Raw genomic sequence first — 15,966 nt, forward strand, 5'->3', positions numbered from 1 at the left:
TGATTGTGCTCCCCTTTAAATTGACACATTACGTTTTAATTAGCAAGCATCCATCCCAGTCTCCCGGAACACCTGCTACAATTTAGGGAACAAATCATCTGTGAATGCTCCGGCACGGCTAATAAGAGGAAGGAATTAGATGCAGGGGCGGATTTGGAATTGGAACATTCCACATTCCACAATGCTACCCGAAGTCACAAATAATCAAGAAACATTAGAGAGAGAGAGGAGAGGGTGGAAAGGAGAGAGGATGTGTGCGGAGGTGTTGGACGTACCTGTTGGCTCTGGCCTATAGGTGGCGTTAATCTCACTTGGGTCTGCCATTGCTGCTGATTGGTCTCGTCCCTGGCCACGATCACTAGGGGCACCGCCCGGAGGGTGGACACGGTCAAGGGCCTGAGGGCGTAGACCACTCCGTCAGCCTCTATACGGAAGTCGAACGGGTTACTGCACTCGAACTGCACCAGTCCACCTTGGCCGCAGTTCACAAACTTCACTGTAAGAGAAAGAGGGAGAGAAGAGACAGAACATCAGATTGAAGCTGAGGCAACCAGGGAGAGAGAAAGACAGTGAGTAGACACTCAGACAGAAAGACGGACACTCAGACAGAAAGACGGACACCACTCCCAGTCTGTGTGGTATAGTCCACAAAGGTTCTCCAATTCCTCCTAAAACTCATACATAATGTATTTCAAGCTGTGCCCCAAAAGTATTGTTTAAAACTGGTGCAGTAGAAAGAGAGAAGGAGAAAGTGAGAGAAAAAATAGAAAAAGAAAGAAAGCAAAAGGGAAATGATACACCCCTGAAGGGCACTTGCTGAATCACAACGAATATATCTAAAATACCAAAACATTGTTTTTTTAAACTGATGTGCCAATTAGACTGTGGCTAAATGCACTGTTGTGTCTGGGTAAATAGAAGCACCAGCTTAAATAAATAAGAGGGGAATCATTTACATAGGTTCCAGACTTTTTCTTATTGCTTTTACCTCAAGATGTTGCATGCCAGCTTCTCCCCAATAACAAACACGTATGCTTTGCCGTGGTCGGCTAGCAATCCTGACTCTCAGGGAGTGAGAAGTGTGTGATGTTTATTTCATCAGTGTGTACACATACATATACACACAGCTGCAGTGACACACACACACACATACACAGCTCCTTGGACTCTAGTACACAGTCCCAGAGCACTTCAGTGGCAGTGGTCTAACATTGGTTCATGTTTCAGGTGAGTGACAGTGCATCTCAAACACCACACCTGCACCTGCACACACACACACACACACACACACACACACACACACACACACACACACACACACACAGTTCTACTCGTTTAAACACACATAAACAAACATCTATGCACACACACACACAGAGAGAACAGAAAAACAGCCAGCATACAGATAATACTGAAACTCCTCCAAGCTAAAGTGATCAGATGTAAATATATATAATTTCTGTGTAGGCTGCACCGATGCCATTTTAAATTATTAAACCAGACGGCAAATTACTTAACAAAAGCCTTGAAGAAGGACATCTAATCTCCCATTCTTGTATTACCTTGAGGACAGACAGAGCTACAGAGAGCTGCGATTTCAGTGGGACTTTACACTGGGAGCACAGCAGTGGGAGGGAGCACATCACATGTGGGCCTGTGGAGGGAGGGAGGTTGAGCCCTGGCTCTGAACAAGAACTAAGGTTTAACCCCTGGCCCTATTGACGGGGTGCTGATCAGGGATGTTGGAGTGTGAAAAGCAAAATAGGAGCTACAATTCTTTGGTGCACGCACGCACGCACACCGAAATACAATTCACCACCTACTAATAACAACCTTTCAGTGACAGAAATAATTAAAACTGTCTTGCTAGTTAAACTAAAGAGAATGTATTTTGTGTTCACTTGCATCCGGCTCTCAAAATAATACACAACATGTACCAGAACCTTTCTACAGTGGCTTGTGAAAGTATTCACCCCCCTTGGCATTTTTCCTATTTTGTTGCCTTACAACCTGGAATTGAAATAGATTTTGGGGGGGTTTGTATCATTTGATTTACACAACATGCCTACCACTTTGAAGATACAAAATATTTTTAATTGTGAAACAAACAAGAAATAAGACAAAAAAACTGAAAACTGGAGCGTACAATACTTTGTAGAGCCACCTTTTGCAGTAATTACAGCTGCAAGTCTCTTGAGGTATGACTCTATAAGCTTGGCACATCTAGCCACTGGGATTTTTGCCCATTCTTCAAGGCAAACTGCTCCAACTCCTTCAAGTTGGATGTGTTCCGCTGTTGTACAGCAATCTTTAAGTCATACCACAGATTCTCAATTGGATTGAGGTCTGGGCTTTGACTAGGCCATTCCAAGACATTTAAATGTTTCCCCTTAAACCACTCGAGTGTTGCTTTAGCAGTATGCTTAGGGTCATTGTCCTGCTGGAAGGTGAACCTCCGTCCCAGTCTCAAATCTCTGGAAGACTAAAACAGGTTTCCCTCAAGAATTTCCCTGTATTTAGCGGCATCCATCATTCCTTCAATTCTGACCAGTTTCCCAGTCCCTGCCGATGAAAAACATCCCAACAGCATGTTGCCACCACCATGCTTCACTGTGGGGATGGTGTTCTCGGGGTGATGAGAGGTGTTGGGTTTGTGCCAGACATAGCGTTTTCCTTGATGGCCAAAAAGCTCAATTTTAGTTTCATCTGACCAGAGTACCTTCTTCCATATGTTTGCGGAGTCTCCCACATGCCTTTTGGCGAACACCAAACGTGTTTGCTTATTTTTTCTTTTAGCAATGGCTTTTTTTCTGGTCACTTCCATAAAGCCCAGCTCTGTGGAGTATACGGCTTAAATTTGTCCTATGGACAGATACTCCAATCTCCACTGTGGAGCTTTGCAGCTCCTTCAGGGTTATCTTTGGTCTCTTTTTTGCCTCTCTGATTAATGCACTCCTTGCCTGGTCTGTGAGTTTTGGTGGGCGGCACTCTCTTGGCAGGTTTGTTGTGGTGCCATATTCTTTAAAAACAAATTATAATGGATTTAATGGTGCTCCGTGGGATGTTCAAAGTTTCAGATATTTTTTTATAACCCAACCCTGATCTCTACTTCTCCACAACTTTGTCCCTGACCTGTTTAGAAAGCTYGTTTGTCTTCATGGTGTCGCTTGCTTGGTGGTGCCCCTTGCTTAGTGGTGTTGCAGACTCTGGGGCCTTTTAGAACAGGTGTATATACTAAGATCATTTGACAGATCATGTGACAATTAGATTGCACACAGATGGACTTTATTTAGGGGGATAAATACTTTTTCAAGACAYTGCATTATGGAACATAAAGCACAATGGCTAAACCACCACAGCAGGTGACGGAGCCATTTTCCCAATGGCAAAGTATTGTGAAATTGTGAAAATGGGCAAAGCGTAAAGAGAGGTGAAAAACATTCACTTGATCTGACTGTTGACTTTCACAGTGGACACAAAGTTATCCAGTGAAGTGTACCTTACTGAATGAACCACCATGTCCTCACAAAAAGAGGCCCGAACTACAGGCATTTTCTATGTATAAAGAAATGCATAACAGAAGAGAGTAGAGAGACACCTAGAGATAGATAGAGAGAAGAGAGAAAATAATGAGGGTTCTAATCAATTAATACTGTACAAGCACTGAGCCTTGTTGGTTGAAAATAAAACACTGAACTAAAATGTATTCAGAGGGTTCTCAACAAGATGAATGAAAATACAATCCTGCTTTACTTCATCACGTTCGTAGAGAGGGAGGGAGAAACTGTTGAAAGGGCCCTGGATGCAACCCTTTACACTGTGCTACAGTTAACGCAGCACATCTGCAAAACAAAGCCATAGCAGTGCACTGATCTGCTGCACCTGAGGAATTGCCATTCATCTAAATATTGATGAAAAGCACACAAAGGTGTCTCAGAGAGTGGCTCGGCATTGTGGGGGAAAGAAGCAAAGTGAACACTATGAAATTAAGATATACAAGAATAAACAGAGGAGTATCTATCCTATGCCTATATGCTGGAACATACTAAGTGCCTATATATTGATCTGCACACTGCTCAGAGCAACCTCATCCAATTWGTTTTTTTCTGTCTGTTTGAACCTGGCAAGCCAACTTCAGAGCGCGATGTGACCTTGGTTAGCTGAAGTTGTTTCCTTCCAGCCTTCAGGCAATCACCTCCACAGCACTAGTCCGTCTGATGCTCAGACACATACAGAATACAGAGAGAAGTGTCAGAACAGCTCAGCTCACAATGACAGCTTCTACTGGGTGGATGAGACTTGAGAGACAACATATCGTTGAAGGGAGAGGTGGCACAATCTACTTCACACACTCTATTCTTAAATTAGGTATATTGATTGGTTGGCTAAAGTGCTTTGTGCTTTACTTATTAACCTATAAGATCAAATAAATACATTTGATTTGATTTGATCAAAGAGATGATAGATCCAATAAATGTTTTGATCTAAATCAACCCAAAACCATGTACTGTACACATTCTATATGTATGCACCTGGATGGAACATATGCTGATTTGTGTAGTGAGCACACCGTTAGAGAGAGAGAGAGGAGAGAGAGGAGAGAGAGAGAGAGAGAAGAGAGAGAGAGAGAGAGAGGAGAGAGAAGAGAGAGAGAGAGAGAGAGAGAGAGAGAGAGAGAGAGAGAGAGAGAGAGAGAGAGAGAGAGAGAGAGAGAGAGAATGAGTGGGTGGTTGGGATTGGCCTCTTTATATTGCTTCATCTTAATTAGCATTTATGGGGCTGCTCTAGCTGCTGAGCCTAGCTCAAAGATTTTTGTTCTTCAGGTGAAGGATAAATACAAACAAGGCTGCATTGTTCCATGTTCCATGTGAGGGTAGACAGTGTGTGTGTGCGTGCGTGCGTGCGTGTATTCTCTCGTGGACAGACTACATAAACATAAATGGTACCGTAAATCTGTCATGATACAATGGAATGCATGAGATAACGAGCACCATTAGGTCTTGGATTTCAGAAGGAGATAGGACAGTTGGTGCAGATGGAACAGTTGCAAAGAGAGAAGGTAGAGCTTTTCTTTCCGGTTCCGATCCTCCTTGTCTCTCTTCTTTTAACACGCATAGACCCAGAACTTAATTGAGCATCTGACCAATTACGCAAGACTTTAGTTCTGTGTTAACTGATATTAGTGTGTATGTAATACCCTGGGTTAGCCTACACTCGACTATAGTGGTTTCCTTGTGAGTCTTTGAGGCACCGAGGCCTGTTGTTTGGCTGCTGAGCTGAGCTCCTGTTCCCTAGCTCGGTCTGAGATTTGGCCATGTGAACACCTCTGGGAGGCCCTTCAGCAACCAGGCGCCATGGCAATCGCTGTGCAAATTCCCAGCAGGCAGCACAAATTCCAATAATAATGAATGGGGATGTCCAGCGTGTGTCTATTCATTTATCATGGCCAGCTCCCCAACCCCCATTCCCCAGCCCCCAAGCTCCCATAGCCCATAGGAGACCAGAGCAGCATTTACTGTACTAACCCTGGATGTTCCAGTTTATCTACAGTATATCTAGATTTATTAGCTCCCGGAGGTATAACGAAACTGAAAGAGATCCTTGCTGCCACCACCACCACCTCGGCATATCAGACATGTCGTCATGGCCACAAGGCCAGGGAGATAAAGGCCTTTGGTTTGGACAGAAATGCCGATGCAGCAGAGAGAGGGGTATATACTGCTGCTGCTGCTGCTACTACTGCTGCTGGGGTGGAAGAAAGCGGGCCAGTCAGCAGAAAGGCCAGTCCAACTAATGCCCCACGCCGGGGCCCAAAATTACCTCTGACTCAACGAGCCCATTCACAGGCTTATAGAAACCCTCGTAGCTGACTAACAACACAAAAACCACAGCTAACCTTCCCAATGTGTCACTCTTTTGTCTGTCTCCATCACGTGCTGCTGCTTATAGAGAGGCACAAATACAGAGAGCAGATAGAGAGAGAACAGAGAGAGAGAAAGAAAGAGAGAGGGATACATCRTTTGGTTAATTTGCAGCGTTCTCGAGAACGTCACAAGGAACAGTTGTAAAAAAAAAAAAAACGCAATCAGATGCAGCATATCTCACAGTGGGAACACATAAAGAGGCTGTCCGTGGTAGCCTAACGTCAAGAGAGTACATCAAATGTTCCAGCCTATACCTTTTTATGCCTGTCTGCAAATCCAAATCCAGTAAGCTTGTAAAAGGCTCAAGGTCCCTGTAATGAGCTGTAAATGTGACAAGGCAGAAGCACCACGTCATGTGGTTCGTCCTGATATTTCCATCATTCATCTCCAGCTGGTGATGTCACTGACAGGTGTGAAATACTCAGCATAGGTGTTTCATCAGTCACCTAACAGAAATGCAGACCCCGGCGAATGCTCCAGAGGCAATTCCATCGGGCAAATGCCTGGACGCCACTGACAAAATGCATTATTCACGAACACAGTTCACCAAATCTAATTCATGCTCCAACGCTGGCCCTAGCTGACTGCATTGGGGATGAGGAAATGCAATACAGAAAATAGGTTCAAAATTAGCTGTGCTCGGTAGAACGTACATGCAAGAGGACGTTGATTACGAGATGGTCGCTAAACTGTAGCTGATCCACGTCGCACTTCAGTGTCTTAATTCAAATTAAAGTGCTAAGAAAGTCACTCTGCTATTGGAAAATATAACAGGGGCTAAATGAATGAATGGCAATTCATGTGACACAAAATGTCATGTGAAATTAGGACTGTATACTATATACACCGAACGTACAAAACATTAGGAACACCTTCCTAATATTGTCTGGATGTCCTTTGGGTCGTGGATAATTCTTGATAAAAACAGGAAATTGTTGAGAATGAAAAACCCAGCAGCGTTGCAGTTCTTGACACACTTAAACTGTTGCGCCTGGCAGCTACTACCATACCTCGTTCAAAGGCACTTCAATCTKTTGTCTTGCCCATTCACCCTCTGAATGGTACACATATCCAATCCATGTCTCAATTGTCTCAAGGCTTAAAAATCCTTCTTTAACCTGTCTCCTCCCCTTTATCTACACTGATTGAAGTGGAATCAATAAGGGATCATATCTTTCACCTGGATTCACCTGGTCAGTCTATGTCATGGAAAGTGTATTCCAGTCTATGTCATGGAAAGTGATTGCACTTCGTCTTTTCTACTATGGCGTAATACCTTTCACAATATTTCATCCTATAATTAGCCAATTATTATGTAAAATCAAAAGGAACACCATACGAATGCTTTTAAAATATCAAAGCTGGATACTACCCATAATTATGCATGTCTGTGTACTTCATTCACATGTAGGTGGTGTTTAAGCATTTACTATGAATACATTTTCTACAGTCTCAAGGGTAATTAGCAAACAACTTCCATTTTAGCTGGTAAGTCTCTTTAGCTTAGWTTTTTCTCAAACTCTGTCGACCATCTTAAGAATCTAAAAACCCATTTATTGTGAGGGAGATGAGGCTTGAGCAGCAATAACCCTGTGTTCAGTAAAATGAAGCTCTTGAGAGAAAGTAAACAGTTTACAGTTGATGTCTGGATGGTAGGATGATGAGGTTGGGCTTTGCCAGACTTCAGCCTTGCTTGAAGGGGTTTTACTAATGCAGTGCACTTCAAACACCATGGAGATCCATGTGTTTAAGGCTCTGACTAAAATATGTACAGGATTCACATGAAAGAAACATGGGGAAATGTCGACTTTCTCCAATAATGTCTTTCTGCTAAATAAACATGTAAAGAGGGAAAGGGCTATGAAGTCACACCGGCTACACTATAGCCAGCAGCCTTACATTCTTGTGGTGACCAACACCCACAACAATTACGTGTTATTGCAGAAGACATAGTCCCCTCCTGAAACAGAGGCTTCAATTAACGGATGAAAACACTCTAACAAATTGCAACGATACCACCTTTCTTTATTATGCTCGCCCACACTGGCACAAACACACACAAAGAAACACAACCAGCACAAGCAGCATCATCATAGCAGCGAGCAGCAATATCCTATGCAGGTCCCTTTTAATCTCAGATAGACTGACCCATGGCCTCTCTGGATATGCTAAACAGACCCCCCGTCCCGTCCCGAGGGAATAAAACTAGCCTTCTTCCATAAATGAGATTCTCTCCTGTTCTCCTTTCTCTTTACACTTAAAAGTTCTCTCACATCAGCATATGCCCATTTGCTCTCTTGGGGGCTAGCGGACYTGTCTGACAGTCGTTGTATTGGGAGAACAATAACAAGGTAAGATGATCGACTGCCTGCCAGTGCCCAACAGCCACCTCCATTTACTTCACTGAGAGGGAGATGCATCTAGCTTCTCTGGATCTGGCCCATTAAGGTACAAAGGCCCTGTGTTGTTCTGGCTAACCTGCAGAAATTAGTCTTAGCTAGCTATATCTCCTCTGGGTTACAGTATCGTCATCATAATATGAAGGGGTTGTATTGTCATTGTGAAGACTCTGAAGCGAATCAAAGGGTTGTTAGCTGTTGTGTTCTAACTGCTGTTTTCTACAGCTAGCATGTCAAAATTAGCCTTAGTCTTCTCCTTGTTAGGCTACATCATCATATGAGAACCTCTTATTATGAAGGCTGAAGAGCTTTTGAAGAGCTTTTAGTCACGGAATGAAATGCTGCCTGTTAGCTGCTGATAGACGAGGAAAGTTCTGACTGGTCTAAACGGGTCACTTTGAAAGACTCAAGGAGATACCACATATTTAGAAGTCCATCAGTCTTTGTTGGGTAAATTTGATTATTCTAGTGTGTGTTTTCTGGTGCCACATCGTCTTGCGCCTAGCGTCTCGCTGGATTACTGTGTCATTGGAGCCAACAGCTGATAATGGCTAAGCTACATCCTTCTATACTAATCAGCAACATAGCTACTGGGATTTGGGTTCTGCGAGCGGAGTGATCAGGACGGCCGCTTGATACAGCGGCTCAGGCTTTAGGATGATATTAAACTGACCACATTATTAACAGGATGTCAAGTAGCTCCCTACAGCTCTTTATGACGACGTTAGCATGGCTAGCTAGTAGCTAACTCAATGCTAATACATACAGGTTAATGGAGAATATCAGATAAATACGACAATATTACACTCGTTTTAACTGCTAGGGAGCCAAAACTTCTTACCACTGTCTTTCATTCTGCTTAGAAGAGTCCTGAATTTCTTCTGACCACGTGAAACGGTCAGATCACGCATTGAAGAAATATTACCCACTTCTTTGAAGGAGATCACCAGTAGCATACCATAACCGCTAGCATGTTTCACATCTCCTTCGCTCTCTCTGAGATCAAAGCGAGATAATGAAAATCTATTTCTTTGAACAATTAAAACTGTAGTTTTAACTGTAAACGATTATGGGGCTAACAGAGGGGCCAGTGTGTGTGTCCATATAAAACCACTCTAACCTCTCCTCCCGTTGGAATCTATCTGACTGTAGCTGCCTGGGCCGGCACTGCCCAGAACCCTTCGGACAACGTTAAATCAATGTTATTAGAAATAAAACGGTTTAACTTTGTGTCTTTAACAGCCGTCCTTTAGCTCCCCCTCCCATAAAGGTCATCCAGTTTTAATTGCTCTCTACCCTTGTTCAATTTTTAACTGCTGAACATTGCTCAATTTGTCCAATCTGCAGGCTAACACCTTCCATGAGAGAGGGATGGAGGGAGTGAGTGAGGGAAGGAGGGAAAGAAGAGGAGGGCAAGGAAAAGCAATCTATGTGAGGATAGATCTCAGAGGGGCGGATCCTAAGACGCCTTTTCAAAATCAGATTATGAATAATAAGCCACTTTCAGTGTCCACATTCATTGGAACTTACTGCAGCAGCGTGTATAACCAAGGTTATTTCCCAGTGACCATACAGTGAAGGGAAACACATTTGTCCAACGTTACACAGCTTTCTGCATCCTTTTCAGCTGGGCTACAGTACTGTTAAAGTGCCATTACTTCTGAGGCACTGAGAATTTGACACAGGTCAGCCCTGGAATGGAAGGCTGGGAAAAATTGCCAGCCAATGGAAAAGAACAATAGACAATAGAAATACAATTTTGCCAAAGCTAATGAATGTGAAATGAACTTTAGATTCACCGTCAACATAAAATGATGTTATTATTTCACTCACAAAACATATTGAAACAAACAGACACCCACACAAACAAAAATAGAGCCAACAGTCTCACTCTCACATATAGACACACAGCACCACTGACATCCAATTTTCTAAAACATGGAAGGAAGTGAAAAGCTTTTACCCTTAACTCTGCACTGAAATAACTGAAATCACCTTTTGAAAACCACTCTGGTACAATATAAGGGCCATTACTGAGTCCACTCAGATGGAGTAACACGGTAAAAGCAAAAAAAAAACTATAAACATGGTAAAAGCAGTTCAAACAGGTCCTATACCTGTATAAGACCTTACTTTAATATACCAGTACTCTAACTGCACTCAGAACATGGGGCTCTCATATAAAACCTTGAAAGAAGAAGGCCAGCCATCAACCTTGCTATCATCAGCTGATCAGTTAAAACCCTGCTGAGGAAGGCAGGGTCCAGGGCTAGAAATGGAGCCAGGCAGAGAGAGGGAACATATTTCTGTTGGCTGCATTGCTGGATCACGAGGGGGCTGGCCACTAAAGTGCCTGAGTGCAACCTGTAATGGGGCATTAGCCGGGGCTTTTGATCTGAAACCCAGGACTTCAAAGCTATTCTTTTTATCCCCTTGATCATTTGTCAGAATGCCTCTGTCATAAAAAAACGCTGTGGCCGAGAGAAAACAATGAGTGCTGAGGTCTCCAATGTGGGCATGTTTTAATTGGGGCTCATACGTTTTTTAAATCATCACTCCAGTCAATCAAAAAGGGGGCTGTCACCGGGTTGTTCCTCACAGCAGGGTCTGGCTGGGAGTTGTAGTTTCCAACAGGCCAATATTCTTCATAGTTTAGTGCAGAAAACGTGACAATTAACTACAATGACCATAATCCATTGCGCGCCTACTTGTACAGTCAGTGTTTATTTTACACGTGCTATGGAAAAGAGACAGAAGAATGTGCAATTGATGGATAGGGAGTAGTTGCTTCGCGACGGATCTCTACCAGAAAATACTAAGTCACGTGTCAAACTCATTCCACAGAGGGCCGAGTGTTTGCAGGTTTTTGCTCCTTCCTTGTACTTGATTTATGAATTAAGGTCTCTAATTAGTAAAAGAAGTCCCTTCACCTGGTTGTTTAGGTCTTAATTGAAAGGAAAAACCAAAAACCTGCAGACACTAGATCCTCCATGGAATGAGTTTGACCTCCCTAATCTAAGTATCTAGCAGTCATAAAAGTATGCCTTTACTTTGAAGAACTACTAAAATAGTGATTTTGTCAGACAGTATAGGCAGCAAGTCTATAGACATGAGATGATTACTTGGAATGAAATAATAAAGTCATCAAATAAAAACATTGTAATATACACAACAACTGAAATATTTGCTTAAAGTAAAGTAATGTGATTAAATGATGATCAATAAGTAATAAGCAGTAATGGGCAGTGACTACCGTCATGGGATGGCATTCAACCCACATAATGAATAGTGCATTTGTGACTCGTTTCAGGAAACTAGACATATGTCACGCGTCACTACTTCACAGGAGAGCCATTTGAACGTAAACTTTTTYTTTAATCAAAATGCGTTTTGGGGCAGAAATGCCTACTGGAACATGTGAACTTTCATTTGCCTTAATAACAAACTTGTATGCCATCTGTAAATACAATTGTTAAATTACAAGCCTAGTTGGTTTTGCCACAGAAAAAGTCAGCAACCTTCCCACTAGCCATGATTGGCTGAAATAATGAGTGGGCTAGAAATGCCTAGAGATGAGTTCGGATTGGTCTGCCATGTAGCAAGCTTCTGTCCATAAAATGAGCTGGTCAGTATGTGAAGGTAATCCTTTCTAACAGTGCTTTTTTGAAAGATATCACATAGTAGAACTGCATAAGTGTTGCTCTCCACTTTCTGGAGGACTGAGTTTTGAAATCAGTAGAAATAGAGTATGATAGCTAAGGAGATGGAGAAAATTCCAGCGTTTGATTGCAAATATGCAGACGGAGTCAAAAAGAGAACACACAGAAGGCTGTTGTATAAAACGCCCGTCTCCGGATTACCTCTTCAAACTAAGGGCAACCATGGCATCCATAACAGAGAGGGAGAAGCATCCAACCATGTATACAGGTAAGATGATCTAGCTAGCTACATTTTCAGATATTACACGTTTCTAATTTTGTCAGAACGTTGTTTTCATTTCAAGTTAAAGTGTACTGTTAGCTAGCTAGCTAACGTTACATGTATGATCTGTGTAGTAATAGCCTAATTGTTAGCTACCTAACATTGAACCTGATTGATTAGCTACCTGCAGATTCATGCAGGGTAGTAACGTTATGAGTTGGGATTACGGTTCATTGTTTAGCTAGCTAGCTACATGTCTAAACAAAATACTCCACTATGCAAGTAACTATTTCAATAGAATGTTTATGATGTCACTTCGACAACTGTTGATAGATGTAGCTGGCAAATTCGCTCTGGCTATCTACTGTCACGCCCTGATCTGTTTCACCTGTCTTTGGGCTTGTCTCCACCCCCTTCCAGTTGTTGCCCATCTTCCCCATTACCCCTGTGTACTGTCCTCCTGGTTTTTGACCCTTGCCTGTCCTGACCACTCTGCCCGTCCCTGACCCTGAGCCTGCCTGCCGTCCTGTACCTTTGCTCCACCTCTATATTACTGAACTCTGCCTGTCCCTGACCCTGAGCCTGCCTGCCGTCCTGCATCTTTGCTCCAACTCTGGATTATCGACCCCTGCCTGCCTTGACCTGTCGTTTGCCTGCCCCTGGTGTTACAATAAACATTGTTACTTCGACATGGTCTGCATCTGGGTCTTACCGTATCCTGATAGTACGAACTGGCCATGACTGACCCAGCAGACCCGGGCCAGCTGCGCGACGCCATCTCCTCCCAAGGAGCCGCCATCGGGAGGCATGAGGAACTGCTTCGTGGCTTTATAGAGGGGGTCCAAATGTTGGCTGTACGCCATGACCGGGCATTGAACAGTTTGCTGGAGCAATTCCGTGGGTTGTCTCGGAGGCAGCCTACCACGGTGGTAACCCTGCAGCTTCTCAGTGACTCAGCTGCTAGCAGCGCTGTCTCATTGGCCACTCCACCTTCTTGGGAGCCTCGTTTACCCCCCGCAGGTACGCTTCAATGGAGAGTCGAGCACCTGTTGGGCAATTCTAGCTCAGTGTGCCCTCATTTTCGAGCTTCAGCCCTCCTCCTTCCTCTCAGAATGCTCCAAGGTAGTCTATCTCATCATGCTGATGTCCGTGAGGGCTCTCACCTGGGCTACTGCTGTATGGGAACAGCATCCGGCCATATGCGTTAGTCTGGAGGGGTTTGTGGAAGAGGTGAAGAAGGTTTTTTTAGCCCTGTTCTCCGGGAGAGAAGCTGCCCGGGAGCTAATCCAGCTTCGGCAAGACTCCTGCAGTGTGGCTGACTATGCGAGAGATTTCCGCACATTGGATAGTGCTTGGAACCAGGAAGCACTGTTCGATATGTTCCTGCACGGTGTCTCGGAGGAGGTCAAGGACGAGCTTGCTGCTCGGGAGTTACCTATGGATCTCGATTCCCTCATCGCTTTGACTACCCGTATAGATGGGCGACTTCATGAATGACAGAGGGAGAGGAAATTCAACTTCGCTCACACGTCCAGGGATTCCACCTTGCCTCCGAGTCAATCCCGGAAGTCCCCGACGATCCCGTTGTCGAGAGAACCCGAGGCCTCCCGACCTGCCMCGAGAGTCGCCGGAGTMGGCTGAGTCACGCTTCCCGAGCATATGCACCTAGGTAGAGCTGGGCTATCGCCAGCGGAATGGCAATACAGGATCAACACGAAGAGTTGTCTGTATTGCGGGACTCGTGGTCATTTTGTGTCCTCTTGTCCTTTAAAGGGATCAGGCTCACTGGTAGGAGCGAGTACTCTGGTGGGACATATGGAGAACTTTCCTGCTTCCCTTGCTTGCACCCATGTTCCTGCCATTCTGCTGTGGGGTAGCCAGTCTAAATCTCTTCGGGTCCTCATTGACTCTGGGGCCAAAGAGCCACCCTGGCTTCCGAGCTGAACATCCCCACTCAGCCCCTCTCCACTCCCATGGAGGTTAGAGTGCTGGACGGGTGCCCTATAGGCCGGGTCACTGATATTACCACTCCCATCAACCTACGGGTGTCAGGGAATCACAGCGAGACTATTCAAGTCTCCTCAGATTCCTGTGGTATTGGGATTCTCCTGCCTCCAGCGACACAATCCCCTCATCAAATGGTCTACTGGTGCCATCGCCACACTTATTGCCTGAAGTCAGCTCTGCCTGCCCCGGGATGTCTTCCTAGGTGCTTGGAAATTTCCCCTGACCTCTTCGCCAGCCCCGCAGAGTACCGGGACCTCCGGGAGGGGTTCAGTAAGGCCCGGGCCACTTCGCTTCCGCAGAACCGACTGGTGTCCAAGAAGGTCAAGCCTTAGGCACCGGCACGCCGCTATAGTGACGCAGCTACACCCCTAGAAGCCAAGACCTTTCCCCCCCGCTCCAAGATCATCTGCCCCTCTGCTGTTCATCCTCTGTTGCCCCGTACCCTCCATATTTTTCCTACCTTTTCTGTGTCTAGAATGAAAACTATGTCTGACTGCCTCGTCTCCTGTTTCCAGTTCGTCTTGTTTGTCAAGCTCCCCAGCGTTCGTCCTGTCAGCTCCTGTCTTTTTCTCGTCCACCTGGTTTTTGACCCTTGCCTGTCCTGACCCTGTACCCGCCCGTCTGACCACTCTGCCCGTCCATGACCCTGAGCCTGCCTGCCATCCTGTACTTATGCTCCACCTCTGGATTACTGAGGTCTGCCTGTCCCTGACCCTTTATTTATTTMATTTCACCTTTATTTACCAGGTAGGCTAGTTGAGAACAAGTTCTCATTTACAACTGCGACCTGGCCAAGATAAAGCAAAGCAGTGCGTCACAAACCACAACACAGAGTTACACATGGAATGAACAAACATACAGTCAACAATACAATAGAAAAAGTCTATACACAGTGTGTGCAAATGAGGTAGGATAGGGGAGGTAAAGCAATAAATAGGCCATAGTGGTGAAATAATGAAAGTTAAATATTCCCCCAAAATATTTTTGAATTTCGTGCGCTGCCTTTTCAGCGGAATGTTGGGTGGGGGGGGGTTCCGCTAGCGGAACGTGTGTCCTAGAAAGGTTAAACACTGGAGTGATACATAAAGGTAAGGGAATATTTATGATGTAATTTCGTATTTCTGTTGACTCCAACATGGCGGAGAAATGTTGTGCATTTCTGAGCGCCGTCTCAGATATTGCATGGTGTGCTTTTTACAAAAGTTTTTTTTAAATCTGACACAGCGGTTGCATTAAGAACCAGTGTATCTTTAATTATATGTAAAACATGTATCTTCATCAAAGTTTTATGATGAGTATTTCTATTATTTGACATAGCTCTCTGTAATTACTCCGGATATTTTGGAGCATTTCTGAACATGCGCCCATGTAAACCAAGATTTTGGCTATAAAATGCACCATTATCGAACAATGTATTGTGTAACATGATGTCATATGAGTGTCATCTGATGAAGATGTTCAAAGGTTAGTGATTCATTTTATCTCTATTTCTCTATTTTATCTCTATTTCTGGGTTTTGGAAAGCTATCTTTGCTGGGGAAAATGGCTGTGTTTTTTTGGATTTGGTGGTGAGCTAACATAAATATATGTTGTGTTTTCGCTGTAAACATTTTAAAAATCGGACATGTTGGCTGGATTCAAAAAGAGTTTATCTTTAATTTGCTGTATTGGACTTGTTAATGTGTGAAAGTTAATATTCCCCAAAATATTTTAGA

At 44.1% G+C, this 15,966-nt stretch overlaps 1 protein-coding gene across 1 annotated transcript in view; it reads right to left on the reverse strand.

Annotated features, from left to right (window-relative positions):
• LOC111956566 (cadherin-2-like) overlaps window positions 1-15,966 on the reverse strand; it is a 113,292-nt gene that overhangs the window by 39,084 nt on the left and 58,242 nt on the right. The window contains 1 exon segment of the mRNA XM_070436827.1: window positions 276-496. Coding sequence (XP_070292928.1) covers window positions 276-496 — 221 coding nt within the window.

Source organism: Salvelinus sp. IW2-2015, linkage group LG32 (genome assembly GCF_002910315.2).
Source record: "Salvelinus sp. IW2-2015 linkage group LG32, ASM291031v2, whole genome shotgun sequence".
Lineage (NCBI taxonomy): Eukaryota > Metazoa > Chordata > Actinopteri > Salmoniformes > Salmonidae > Salvelinus > Salvelinus sp. IW2-2015.